The 12796-nt window shown below is 51.3% G+C and overlaps 1 protein-coding gene across 1 annotated transcript in view; it reads right to left on the bottom strand.

The window, feature by feature from the left end:
• Positions 1-12796, bottom strand: part of ATP7B (ATPase copper transporting beta) — a 54204-nt gene that overhangs the window by 18853 nt on the left and 22555 nt on the right. The window contains 5 exon segments of the mRNA XM_081214988.1: positions 5297-5388; positions 6107-6340; positions 7412-7586; positions 8987-9063; positions 11447-11608. Of these exon segments, the coding sequence (XP_081071114.1) occupies positions 5297-5388; positions 6107-6340; positions 7412-7586; positions 8987-9063; positions 11447-11608 (740 nt within the window).

Below are 12796 nucleotides of genomic sequence, written 5' to 3'. Positions count from 1 at the left end.
CATACGGGGAGGTCATTACCTAGACACAGATATGTGTAAAACTCATCATGCCGTACACTGGGGATTCATGTACTTCAGTGAAGGTAAGTTATCTCTTAATAAAAAAAAAAAAAAGCGTATTTTAAAGGGACAGAAAAGGGGGTAGATGCTGGTGAGAGGCTACAGTGAGGATTAAATAAGAGCAATGGTTGATCTGGTTCATGGAAGTGACGTGATGTCTTTGGCAGAAGGGATCTCAGAAACTGGTGGAGGGACAAGGTTGGCTGGAACGGGCTGAGGAGAGGCTGGGAGGTGAGGAAACAAGAAAGCAGCTGAAGACAACGCTCAAAAGAAGTTCTGCTGCGTGAAAGAGAAGAGAAAAACAGCCGTAGAAGAGCCTGTGGCTTAAGACAGGAAATTGTGAACTGTGAGTATGTGTGAACTGTCTGCTGGGGAGAATGGTCCCACGGAGAGCGAGAGAGACAGATGGGGGGACAGGAGGGGACGACAGGAATAGAGTCATCCAGGGAGCGAGGACGGCTTTGGCAGCATCTCTCTGAAAGCGTCACAGGGACCAAATTTACTTAACTGTATATGTAACGTTGGCTCATGAACCAATGGTGAGAAAGTCAGAAAAGCAGGGGCGTAGAGCAAGCAGGGCTCTGAGGTTATTTGATGCCTTCCTTTCATTCTACAGAGACTACATTTAAACTATCACAGAGAGAGGGTGCAAAAAGCCACCTTATTGGAGAAGGAAAACCAGACGTGTATTGAGTGCAAGTGCTGTGCTCCATATTGACATGAAGCCTCCCCAAACCAGGTGAGGTAGCTGACAGTCACCCCTACTTGTTCCCAGGTTGACCTGAGATGCTGCCTGTGGGCACCAAGGGCAGGACCCGCTGCACAGTCAGTGCTGGTGACTTTGACCATCACCTGACGGACGTGTTCACTGTTGACCGGCCTCTATGTACCAGGCACTGTGCTGGGCTGGGGTTACACACAGGACAAAACTCTCACGTCTATGACCTAGTAACTAAAGTCAAGCTGGTTTTTGTGGTACCCGGGCCTCTCACTGTTGTGGCCTCTCCCGTTGCGGAGCGCAGGCTCCGGACGTGCAGGCTTAGCGGCCATGGCTCATGGGCCCAGCCGCTCCACAGCATGTGGGATCTTCCCGGACCGGGGTACGAACCCGTGTCCCCTGCATCGGCAGGTGGACTCTCAACCACTGCGCCACAAGGGAAGCCCCAAGCTGGTTTATTTAAGTTCAGCAATGGCCACAGTAAAAGAAAGGGAGCACAGAAAAGGAGAGACCTTTAAAGGGGAAGCGGGCAGCAGCCTGAGTCTTGAGTGCTGGGAACAGCTGTGTAAATCTGTTTGGTGGCTGGGGGGACAGTACATAAAAAGAAGGGAGGATCTCTACAACCGAGAATATCCTCTGCTTCTGTTTAAAGTCTCCCAGAGATGGAGACGCCCAGGCTCCAAAACTGCCCTCCGAGAGGCCCGTCTGCACAGCCTGGAGTTTACCGTCCACAGCGGTCTCCGGGCCAAGAGAAGCCTGTGTCAGAGAAGGAGCAGCTGCTCCCGTAGAAAGGAGGTGACGACGGGGCTGTGGGCAGAGCCTCCTCTCCCACAACCTGACTCCTAAGCTTTAAAATGTTTGCTTAAAAATCGTGATTCTTGCCTCAAATGTCCACTGGGTGTCTTTCTAAGAAATCGTTCGTGAGGCTCAGCTCCGCTTCACCTAACTTTGAATTTACCCTTTGATCTGAATTAACCATATCTTTCTTACTCTGAACAGCTGAGTTTATGGGGAACAGCCCTCTAGGGGGGCAGGTGGCTCCTTCTGGTGAATTCCCAGTCGCATGTCTGCTTCGGAAGCTCATGTGCCCCAAACGCCACGCTGTGGGAATACAGCTTTTTCCGAGCATTTCTTCAGCTCTGAGGGTTTCTGCCGGCAGCCTGCTCACCTCACCTGTGCCCTCTTCTCTCCTCCCCTGCCTCACCTAACACAAAGCAAAAAGACGAAGGAAAAACGTACAAGAGAAGGGCCACTGGGCTATATAAAATTATAATTCCGTTTTCCTAATTATACTTCAACGTGGGCGATTGGGGACCCGCTGTGCAGGCCTCACAGCGTCAAGCACACGCACGTGTATGACGCGTTTCTTTAACATCTGACAGTCATTTCATGCATTCAACTAGTGAGGATCTGAGCACCTGCTATGTAGTCTCAGGACGACTGGAGGCACCAAGTGCTCCAGGCCCCAGAGGACAAGGCAGTCTGACCAGGGGACAAGGGGTCAGGCGAAGGGGAAGGAAGAAAGGCGTTGGTTGGAGGGCGGGGGGGTGGGCGAGTGCAGGGGCGCCTCCTCCTGGGACCCGCCAGGGGGGTGGCCGGGAGGAGACGGAGGGATGTCAGGACCAGAGGCTGAGCCCAGGAGGCACAGGCGCAGATGCCAAGTCTCACGTGCGCGTCTAGGGATGCGGACTTTATCCCAAACCTCCGGAGGACCGACAGATCTGTGCCTCCAAGAGCTGGATGGTTTGCATGTGGAAAACATCAGGAAGGAGACAAGGCTGGAGCAGGAGGCCGGGGAGGGGCTGTTGCGGGGCTTTAGGGGAGAGAGCCTGGTGGCCTGAACAAGCACGGCAGCAGTGGGAGGGGCAGCGGCCGGGGCCACCAGAGCTTGTGGAGCCGGAATCAAGAGGACAGGGACCAGCTGTGTGGACGAGGGCAGGGAAGGGGTCGCAGAGGACGCCCACTGAGATCTGACGTGGGTTTGAGAATGAAGATGCGGGGTCGGGGGACACAAAGACAACAGGGCCGATGCTGAAACCCCAACTATCACCCACATTTAAGGAATGAGGGGCGCGAAGAGAGGGCACAAAGGGAAACGCAAGTAGCAGCTAGGGAAGAAATTACCACTGATCATCTACGCAGATGCTCCTGTCACCCAAACTCTGGGAGGAGAGGAAAGACACGTGCCCCTGGCAGAGGGACAGAGGGAGGGACGGGCCGAGTCCCTCTGAAAGGAGCCAGCTGAGGCGCGAAGCCCCGGTGGCCTGCAGGAGGCGCTGCAGACCTGTCCACGCCGGCAGAGGCCCAGGCCCTGCAGGAGGCTGCCTGGGGCCCCTGGCACAGCACACGCCACGTTGCAGGAGGTGAGAGAGCGGCCCTGGCCCTGGCAGGGCAGGTGTGACCACGGCCCGAGCACCCCGTCAGGAAGGTGGGGTAGGAGTGACCACCGCCGTCTGTCTGACGGACACGAACTGCAAAACACAGGAGGGGACCCAGCTCCAAGCACGTGGTGGCCTGTCTCAGGCAAAGCCAGAAGGAACTCTGGTCTTCTGGCTCCTAGCTTAAAAAGCGGTACCACCACACGTGATGGCAGAAGCCAGGCACACAGTGTGGGAAAGAACCGGGAGATGCCAGGTGTGGCCCCGCCCTCCTTCGGCATCGCGGCCGGCCTGAGCCTTCTGGCAAAGACTCACATCTCCTCGTACTCAAATCAGTGGAGCTGCCCGGGCGCTGGCATCCTGCCGTCACAGGCCCTTCGAAATGAAAGGCAGAAAGTAAACGCAGCTGTTCATGGCTCAATTCCCAATCTGAACGTCTGCACAGCTCAGGCACTCTCATGTCATTAATTTATGAGAAAAAAGGCAGCCAAGGTACACAACCGTGCAGAGCCACCGGAGCAGTCACAAGCCAGCCGCACTGTCACACAGGCTCCTCCCGGCCAGGAGACAGGGCAGCGGGAGGCTGAGCGGGAGGCTGCGTCTCCAGGGGACCAGCCCCCTCTCTGCTGCTCACCTGCCACGGACTCTGGACAAGGTACTTCCCTCCTGAGCTGTGGGCTCCTCCTGAGGACAGGCACTCCCCCACGAGGAAGCCATCAGGGTTACATTCGATTATCTACGCGCAGTGCTGGGTAGCATACATGGCACACGGCAAACTCTCCAGTCTCAGCCGTCACTACCATAATTCTGATGATTACTTAAAAACCGGTGTGCAGGCAAAAGCCGGTGCTGCTGTGCTTGGTCAGCCTGAGCCTAGGAAACTTTCAATCCTCACGTCTCACTCACTGGCCCACGGGCTCAACAGAGGTTCGCCCAGTGGCCCTCGGGAAGGAAGGGACCCGCCTTGGCCTCAGGCCTTTCTCTCGGAGACACAGCTAGGAAACAAGCCAGAGTGTGATGGACCCGAGGGTGCACAGTGGGAGGGGCACCGATGGTTGCTTCAGTAGCGGGAGAGTCTGGAGTTAAGTCGTACTGGATGTTAAAAATCAGCAGAGACGGGGACACTGGAGATGGTTAAGAATTCGACAGGACGGCTCTAAGCAGAGGCCCCGGCGGGGGGACGCCTCTTCTCCCACCGCTGCGGTGGGGAAAGGCAGCTTTGCAGGCTGAGTGACAGGAAACGGATGGGTTTCCCATCACAGTTTCTATTTTCAAGTCAGAAGTGAGATCACAGGCTAAAGGGGAAAGTGGTGGGGCCAGAGAGATTTCAGGGATGCGAGGGAGGCCTAGAGATAACCATTGCCTAGAAGAGGAAAAGGAGGCTGACTGGGGAAATACAGAAGCCTTAATTTGTAAAAATGCCCCCGTTATTAAATATGCTTTAAGAGTCAGTATATGTAAGTGTAGAGAACACGGGCTCTGCAACCAGCAGCGTAGGTTCTGTCCTAATTCCACTACTTAATTCCTGTGTGACCCTGGGCCAGTCGCATAGCCTCTCTGAACCTCCGTCTCTGCATCTGTACAATAAGGGTAGTAAGAGTCCCTTCCTCATAAAGCTTTTCTTTTGGATAGATTAAAGGCAAACAGGTTAGTACAGCATCTGGCAAACAGTAAATGCTATATAAGTCCCAGCAATAACGACAGTGAGCGTTATTGTTTTTAATGTCTGCCAACCTGAGAAAGAAGGAAAATAGTTCTCCCATTTTTATTCTTTGGCAAGTTGATCCCCTATCTCTCAGCCTGTCCAAATCCTCCAGATCCTGCAGGCGAGACCCAGTTCATACTCCATGTTCTGTGAAGCTCTGCTTGACCACCACTAGCCTTCCTCTCCTAAGTTCCAGAAATGCTGGCTGCACCTCTCACTCATCATCTAGCAAACATACACCCCCTTGAACCCTTGCTTATCTTTTAGTATATAAATGCTTTGTTTAGTTAAGTGGACTGAGACGGGGCATCTCACTGCACCGTCTTTGCCGGCCCTCACCAGGTCTAGTGTCATGTCCTTCACACGATAGGTGTGTGATGTGTAGCACACAGGCTGATCTAAATCGATCAAGGACGTGTGACAAAGACAACCCACCTGATGATTAAGTTGTCCTCCCCAAGGGTCACGACGGTGGCTTCCGTGGCTTGTAGAGACATGAGTTTGGCGAGGGCTTCTGAAGTTTTGCTCTAAGAAATAACCAGAATGTAAAACGAGAGCGATACTAAGCTGGCCTGTGCAAACCCAGACCATTCATCACAAGGCTGGTGTTAGAGAAAACCCTGCAAGAATAGGCTGCCTCCGTAACACGGCCCCTCTGCACGCCTGCGGGCTCTCCCGGGATGAGGGTCACTCACTGCCCATCAACACGCAGCCGTGCCATCACCGCGCTGAGCGGACAGTGCAACTGAGTTCTATGAATTACATTTCAGATTGAAGGAACAACGCCAGTCTGCCCGATGACTTTTCTTTTAGGTTCAATTTAATTTCTTTTAGGACCTGAGTCCCACTCTCTTATATTAGGATACACTGAAATCTGGGAACAATGCAGGGTGCTAAAAATGGCACGACCCTATGGTGGAAATGTGGATTTCTAGACCAGGAAGCTACACACTCAGTCATGTACCAAGAGGTGGTATGAGCTCTGACCCGAAATCCAGGGTTCTTTCCACTGCACGATGCATCTGAACAAAGGTTTTAACAATTAACCAGATTAGCTGGGATTTCACAAGCAGCGAGACCGGTTTGGAGATTAGTGGTCAGAACACCTAATAATACGTAGGTTTCACGTTCCTTTAAGCCTTGCCCTAGATTGTGTATGATTAGTAATTCTAAACATGGTGCCCAGATAAATTAAGGTTTGTGTTACTGAGGAAAGTTCTTCCTTTAACCTGAGGCTGCACTTACCTTTGCCACGTGTTCCAGCCACCGCCCCAGGGCAATGAACACGAAGAGCATGGGGGGGGTGTCAAAGAAGGTCACCGGGCTCCTCTCGGCCTTCTCGGCGATGGCCACGATCAGGATGACGAGGGAGTAGACGTAGGCAATGCTTGTGGCCAGCACGATGAGCACGTCCATGCTGGCCGCCCGGTGTCTCAGAGATTTGTAGGCCTGCACGTAGAAGTACCAGCCCCCGAGGAACTGAAAGGTGGTGAGGGAGAGTGACCTTTGTGACAAGGCCCCTTGGGACTGTAAATACCCTGGGCTCCCCCTCGACGCTGACACTACTTTTTCCTCCATAAGGGACATGGATGAAATGTACTTCCTGATTCAGAGGACTTCTGGCCACAGGAGTGGCTGATCCAGGGAGACCTTTAAGACCCAGAGCACTGGACAACCTAGATGGCCAGCAGTAAGAGAATGCTCAAGATGGTGAAAGAAATCATGGTGTGTTCATACTGTGGACAGTGCTAATGCGGTCCCTGAAGACAATGTGCTAGACCCCTAACCGCTGGTGTGAGCGATGTACATAGTACATGGTTAAGTGAAAAAGCCAGTTATAAATCAGTGTACCTAGTATTATCCTATTTCGGCCAAAAAAAGGCCTGTGTCTATAGTATGTGAACATGTACACACACATACATACGCAGGTAAATATGTGTTTTTTTCTATGCAGATGAAGATCTGGAAAAACCAAATGGAGCCTATAAACACTTGCCCCCAGATAATCCTAATTAATATTAATTAATTCTAATATTCTAATACTAAGTCAGCAGTTTCATTTTCTATTCCAAAATAAATGGAAGGCACACTTCCCACTAGAAATACAGCTAGCTACTTAATGCGGTCCCCAGGGCAGAAGTAACACGAAGCCTGCCCCTTTTAAATTATGATTCCTCAGGACCACGTTTCAGTCATTCAAGCCAAGACGTGGAAGAGAGCAGCGTGAGCTCCAGGGTGGTCCAGCTGCTGCTTCTAACATCGAATTCAGCTGAACAATAAGCAAACAAGACACAGTGGATCACCAAGCCTTGCCGCAGGGGGCTGCTGTTCCAGGGGGAGTCTGGTCATCTGTGGAACTGCCGGTGAAACCAGGCTCTCTGTCATCCCCCATGTTAGAGGACGCCCCCCAGCTGGTCATAAGACAGAAAAAAGCAGCAGCCGGCTGGGTGGTGGGAAAGCGGCAAGGAAGCTGCACTTGGAGCACTCTGAGGGGCTGTGCTGGCCACACACAGGCACGCTGGGCAGGTGTGCCCACCCCCTGATACGCACCTGAACAAAGGTACACAAGATAAAGAAGACGAGGTTCAGGATGGACAGTCCTGGGACGATGTTGTGGTCCAGGAGCATAGACTCGTGGGGCTCGTGGCTGGGTATCAACATATAGATCATTAAACCCATGACAGGGATGCCAAACACCAGGCTGCACAGGAAAGACTTCTTCCACCTGGAAAGAAACACAACACCGACATATCAGGTACACCGGTCACCTGGCTTCTGGCCCCGTCCCCTCCCGAGGACTTGGTTTGAGACTGGCCTCTGCCACATGTCTGGGACAGACCAGCAAAGGCTAAAGTGAAAGTAAGGCTCCCTCCCGACATCGGCCATCTGAGGGGTACACCAAAGGTCTAAACTTCACTGCCAAGGATGCTCCAGAGACGTTTAGACACAGCCCCTGCCTGGCGTGGCCGACGTGGCACCTCCCATCTACAGGTGAGGCAACCGAGGTCCAGAAGCTGAAAATTCAGCCCCAAAGAGGTTGACCATCCTCAGCCTATGGCTGGTACCGCTCTTTTTTCAAACCGCAATCGTTTACAGACTCCCAAGAAAAGAATAGATAAAAGGAACATTTCATTAGTATAAACTTCTACATTCAACTTTTAAACTATTACTTAAAATAGAGTCAGTGTGAACAGTGCAGCTGCCTTGATGAAGTTTAAAATCGGGGTCACAGGTGACAGCCATGGTCTCACATCAGCCTCACCATCCACAAAATTCCAACCAAGTGCTCTTGGAAGCTGTAGGAGGCATAGCCTCAACGCCGATCAGAAGACCACAGGCCTGCGAGATCAGAGTCTTACACTCCCAGGCCCCCGCCTCCAAGCCCCGAAAAGACCTTGCTTCCTACCCCACTCCTCTCAGCCCGACAAACTTCCACTCATTCTTTGAGGCTCAGATCGTGTGTCCCCTGCTTGTTAGCTTCCCAGACTCCCCAGAACCCACCTGCACCATTGCTCACCCACTCTTCCCAGCCCAACCGAGGGCCCCTCTAAGGTAGGAGTGACACCCTATTCATCCCTAGCACCCTGCATACAACAGCGGGCTTGTGTTCGTTGAATGAATGAGTGAACACATCTGCAACAGTGAACGAGCTCAGGTCTCCTGCTTCCCGAGCCATTTTCTTTCCACTTGGCCATAATTCATGTCCTCGGATCCTAGATCTCGACCCACTCCGGTAAAGTCTTGAGATACTATAAAAGGAAGAACCCACTCTTCCCTTCCTCCCAGCGTAGGTGCTGTCCAATCTGTTAGCGACCAGCCATAGGTAACTATTTAAATTAAAATTAGTTAAAATGGAGGGAAATTAAAAATTCACTTCCTGAGTCACACTGGCTGCACTTCATACTGGGCAGTGCAGATATAGAGCGTTTCTGTCACAGCAGAAGGTACCGTGGAACAGCATTGTTTTAGAGGATTAACATGACGAGGGTAAAGGCAACTAATTCAGCAGAAGGCGCCGTGGAAGGTGGAGGAAGCAGGGACACCAATTAGCACCCAACGAGGTAGAGGCGGGCCAGGGGAGAGGCAGCCCTCAGAGCTCCAGTTGATCTTCTGTGTTCTACCTACTGCTTTATTTCCAGCTTGTGGTCCAAGTGATGAGCGCTGGGGCTCCTCTGGGTCAGGGAGACATGAAAGCCGATTCCCTTGTTATTAAAAAGAGGAAACAGGAAAGAAGGCACTTGGTTAAGACAGGCATCGGGAGAAACCATTTTACACCTTTGGAAATAAGAAAGTTGATCTAGGGCTTCCCGGGTGGCGCAGTGGTTGAGAATCTGCCTACCAATGCAGGGGACACAAGTTCGAGCCCTGGTCTGGGAGGATCCCACATGCCGCAGAGCGGCTGGGCCCGTGAGCCACAACTACTGAGCCTGCACGTCTGGAGCCTGTGCCCCACAACGGGAGGGGCCGCGTTGGTGAGAGGCCCGCGCACGATGAGGACTGGCCCGCTCGCCGCAGCTGGAGAGGGCCCTCGCGGAGAAACGAAGACCCAACACAGCCAGAAATAAATAAATAAATTTATATTTAAAAAAAAAAGAAAGTTAATCTAAAACTGCCTCACAGGACTGTATTGGTTTTTCCGCTCATGACTTCTGTCCCCATGTCACTGTACAGATCCCGTCAGAGGTTCCACGGCGACTGCTGCTCCTTCTGTGGGCAAAGGCAGCAGATGCCGGGAGGTGACTTAGCACACCCTGAGCTGATCAATGCTGAATTATAAACTCGGGATTTGTGAGCTACGAACTCCCCAGTATCAAGTGGTCGGGAGTATCGCTCTCTGTAGGAGGAAACTGAAGGTCAGAGATTAAACTCCCGTCCAAAGCTACAGCATCATCGGAAGCGCTGAATCCAGCTGCAGGTCCCCCCGCTCCGGCCCAGGCCTCTCCCAACGAGCAGACCTTGGCTCCGGCAGTATCTGTGGTTTTCTCAGGGATTATCTCAAGCAATTCTTTCACCGTTTTGCTCCTCCACCCTCTCTATCTTATTTGATCTGGTCGCTAAATCTCTGATTCCCTGTATAAAATTATACAGGAAAGGTTGTCAGGAAATGTCCTGTCAGTCAGCACAATGTAGAGGGACCCCGGGACTCTGATGTTGGGATTTTACACAAAAATTAAGAGTTATGTTGGAAGAAAGAGCACGTAAGGCCGTCTAAAGGCAGATCCTTTGCAACTAATACCGGCCTAATTACATCAGGAAAAGATGCCCCAGAGATGCAGGAACGCGGGCCAGACATTGGCAATATACCTCAAGTGAGAACAAGGAGGCAACCGCAGCAGGCTGGGCAGCTGGGTGGAGGCCAGCAAGGATTGGTGCCTCAGTTGACTTCTCTCCCTCATTAATGCCTTATCACTACTGTTCTGTAAGACCTGTGGGGTGGCAGAAACTGGATGCCCACTGAACTTGGAACTAGGAGATCTGGGTTGGAGTACCAGCTCTGCAACCTTTAGCTGGGTACCAGGGATCAAAGTCTCCTAACCTCTCTGGGGGGTCTCTCCTCATCTGATAAAGAAGCTGCAGTATCTGCCTCTAAGACTGAGGCCCTGTATCAACAGCAGTAGCAGTATTTGCACCTCAAAGAGCTCTGCATGGCCAGACAACAGACGGCATGTCTCTTAACACACACACACACACACACACACACACACACACACACACGAAAATTTAAAACAACTTGAAGCCTGCTACGAGATGTTTCATTTCATAAGGAATTTCATAAGCAGTAGTTTCTGCTAAACTTCACCATTAGTTGTTACGAGTTTATCTTGTTCGGTTTTGACCGTCTTGACCCATTCAGATCATCACTAGTGCACATCCTCTCCTGGTGTGATATGATACAGACCTGAGAGAGGACACAGAATGTCTGTGGACAAAGTGAGGGAACGATGGGGGTGGGAGTACAGAAAACTACTGTGATTGATTTTCCAAAGGAGAAATGACTAAACTCTCCACCTGTAAAGGAGGCCTAGTATAGTGGTCAAACGCAGTGTAATTCTTCCCAACACCAACATTCCTTTGGTCTGTAGATATGTGGCACAGATGTAAATACGACTTAAAAAAATTACAATTAGGCAATTTTTTGGGGGGGCCACACCGCATGGCTTGTGGGATCTTAGTTCCCCAACCAGGGATTGAACCCAGGCCCTCGGCAGTGAAAGTGAAGAGTCCTAACCACTGGACAGCCAGGGAATTCCCACAATTAGGTAATTTAATACCATGTGCCAGGAATCTTGGCAATACTGCTGTTTCTCAGGGAATATCTGAAATTAAAACAATAATAATGTCTTTTTCTCCCCATCTTTTTCTTACCCATTCACTGATTCCCCCCCTCAGATTATCTGATATTTACTAAACCCTCACAAGTTGAGCCACCTTATTTCTATGGGAAATCTTGAAGGATTTTAGATTAGGTGATTTTTTTTTTTTTTTTTTTTTTTGCTTAGCTATACTTTGCTCATTTTTCTATGATGATTATACATCACTGTTTTTAAAAAGGTGGGTACAATATGTTTTTGATAAATGATTTACCTCGATAATTTTGACAATATCCCGCGGACCGATAATTTCAGGATCAAACTTCACATGGGCTTTGCTGGTGGCAAGAGCCACAGAGGCGTAGGTGATGCCGTTCGTCCTTGTGAGTTTGGACTCTATGTTGTGAACACAGGAAGTGCAGGTCATCCCCGTGATCTGCGGCAAAGGATGACAAAGATCCCACTGACCGAGGATCCAGAGGATCCCATCAAAGGCGCACAGGGAGCTGGGTTAACAGGCGGCCACAAGTCTGTTCTCCTTCCCAAGAGGCTGGACTCACAATCCCCAGGTGCAAGATTTTCACCCCAGCCATTCCCGCAGGAGCCTCGGGGACATAAACAGTGGTACTTCCTCAACTCACGTACAGGAGACCAATCACTAAGCAGATGGCAAAGACGGAGGCCCAACCCACAGCTCTGCTAACAATGGGCTTTGACAGCACTCTACGCCCTGCGCTGGTTATGCATTTCTGCCACCCCCGTGCTGTGTGCACTGAGAAAGCAGTTCCAAGTGAGCCAGCCACCCCTGTACGATGCATTAGGCAAGCCGGACAACTCACTCTTCTGAGTGTGTGGTCAGCACTTCCCAGAATACCAATTAAATACGGACATAAAATGCCTGAGCATGGGATGACAATACAACTATAGGACACTGTAATAAGAAAAAAAAAAACATTGTTCAAAAAAATGTTTTCACCTTCCCCACTGATAGTCTTGCTCTAGATTTCCACACCATTGTGTGAGCAGAGATGTGCACCTCGGGCCCTGGAGGTCTGACCCAGCGAGTACTACACTGTGCCCCTCTGCACACACCGAGGCCCAGCCAGAGCAAAGGATTTGCTCTGCAAAGAACACCACTTCTCAGGAGCTCAAAGTGCCACTTGTGTCCGCAGTACTTTTTCTTCAAACATTTACTTACCTACCGCTAATGGCAGTGACTAAACACAGCAAGGAAGTAAGACCCTTTCACTTCGGTAAACAGCGTTACTCACTTCCTTGTGGATTCCTTCTAAGCCTCCCTTTATTTGCACAAAAAGAGCTTTGCACAGAAGTGCTTGTGAACACAGCATATTCAAAATACTAGAGCTATCTTCTGTCCTTGATGATTTGTTGGCTAGCGCCGCTGGCAAGTGGGCAGACAGGAAACAATAACAGCGCCTCGTCCCCCCTGCTCCCCAGCAGCCCTGGAAACAGCACCACCCCCGGCGTTCACCCCGGACTGAGCGCCTGGGGACACTCTGGTCACCAAGTACCTTGTAGACACGCCTGTGCCTACAAGGTGCCCCCGGCTGCCTCGCTCACTCCCATCCCGTCCCGGGGCCTCTGGCATTCCAGCTTCCTTTCG

This window comes from Mesoplodon bidens (assembly GCF_964165515.1).
Source record: "Mesoplodon bidens genome assembly, chromosome: 17".
Lineage (NCBI taxonomy): Eukaryota > Metazoa > Chordata > Mammalia > Artiodactyla > Ziphiidae > Mesoplodon > Mesoplodon bidens.
Note: the sequence above shows the minus strand (reverse complement) of the source record. Positions and strands in the feature narration are given on the sequence as shown.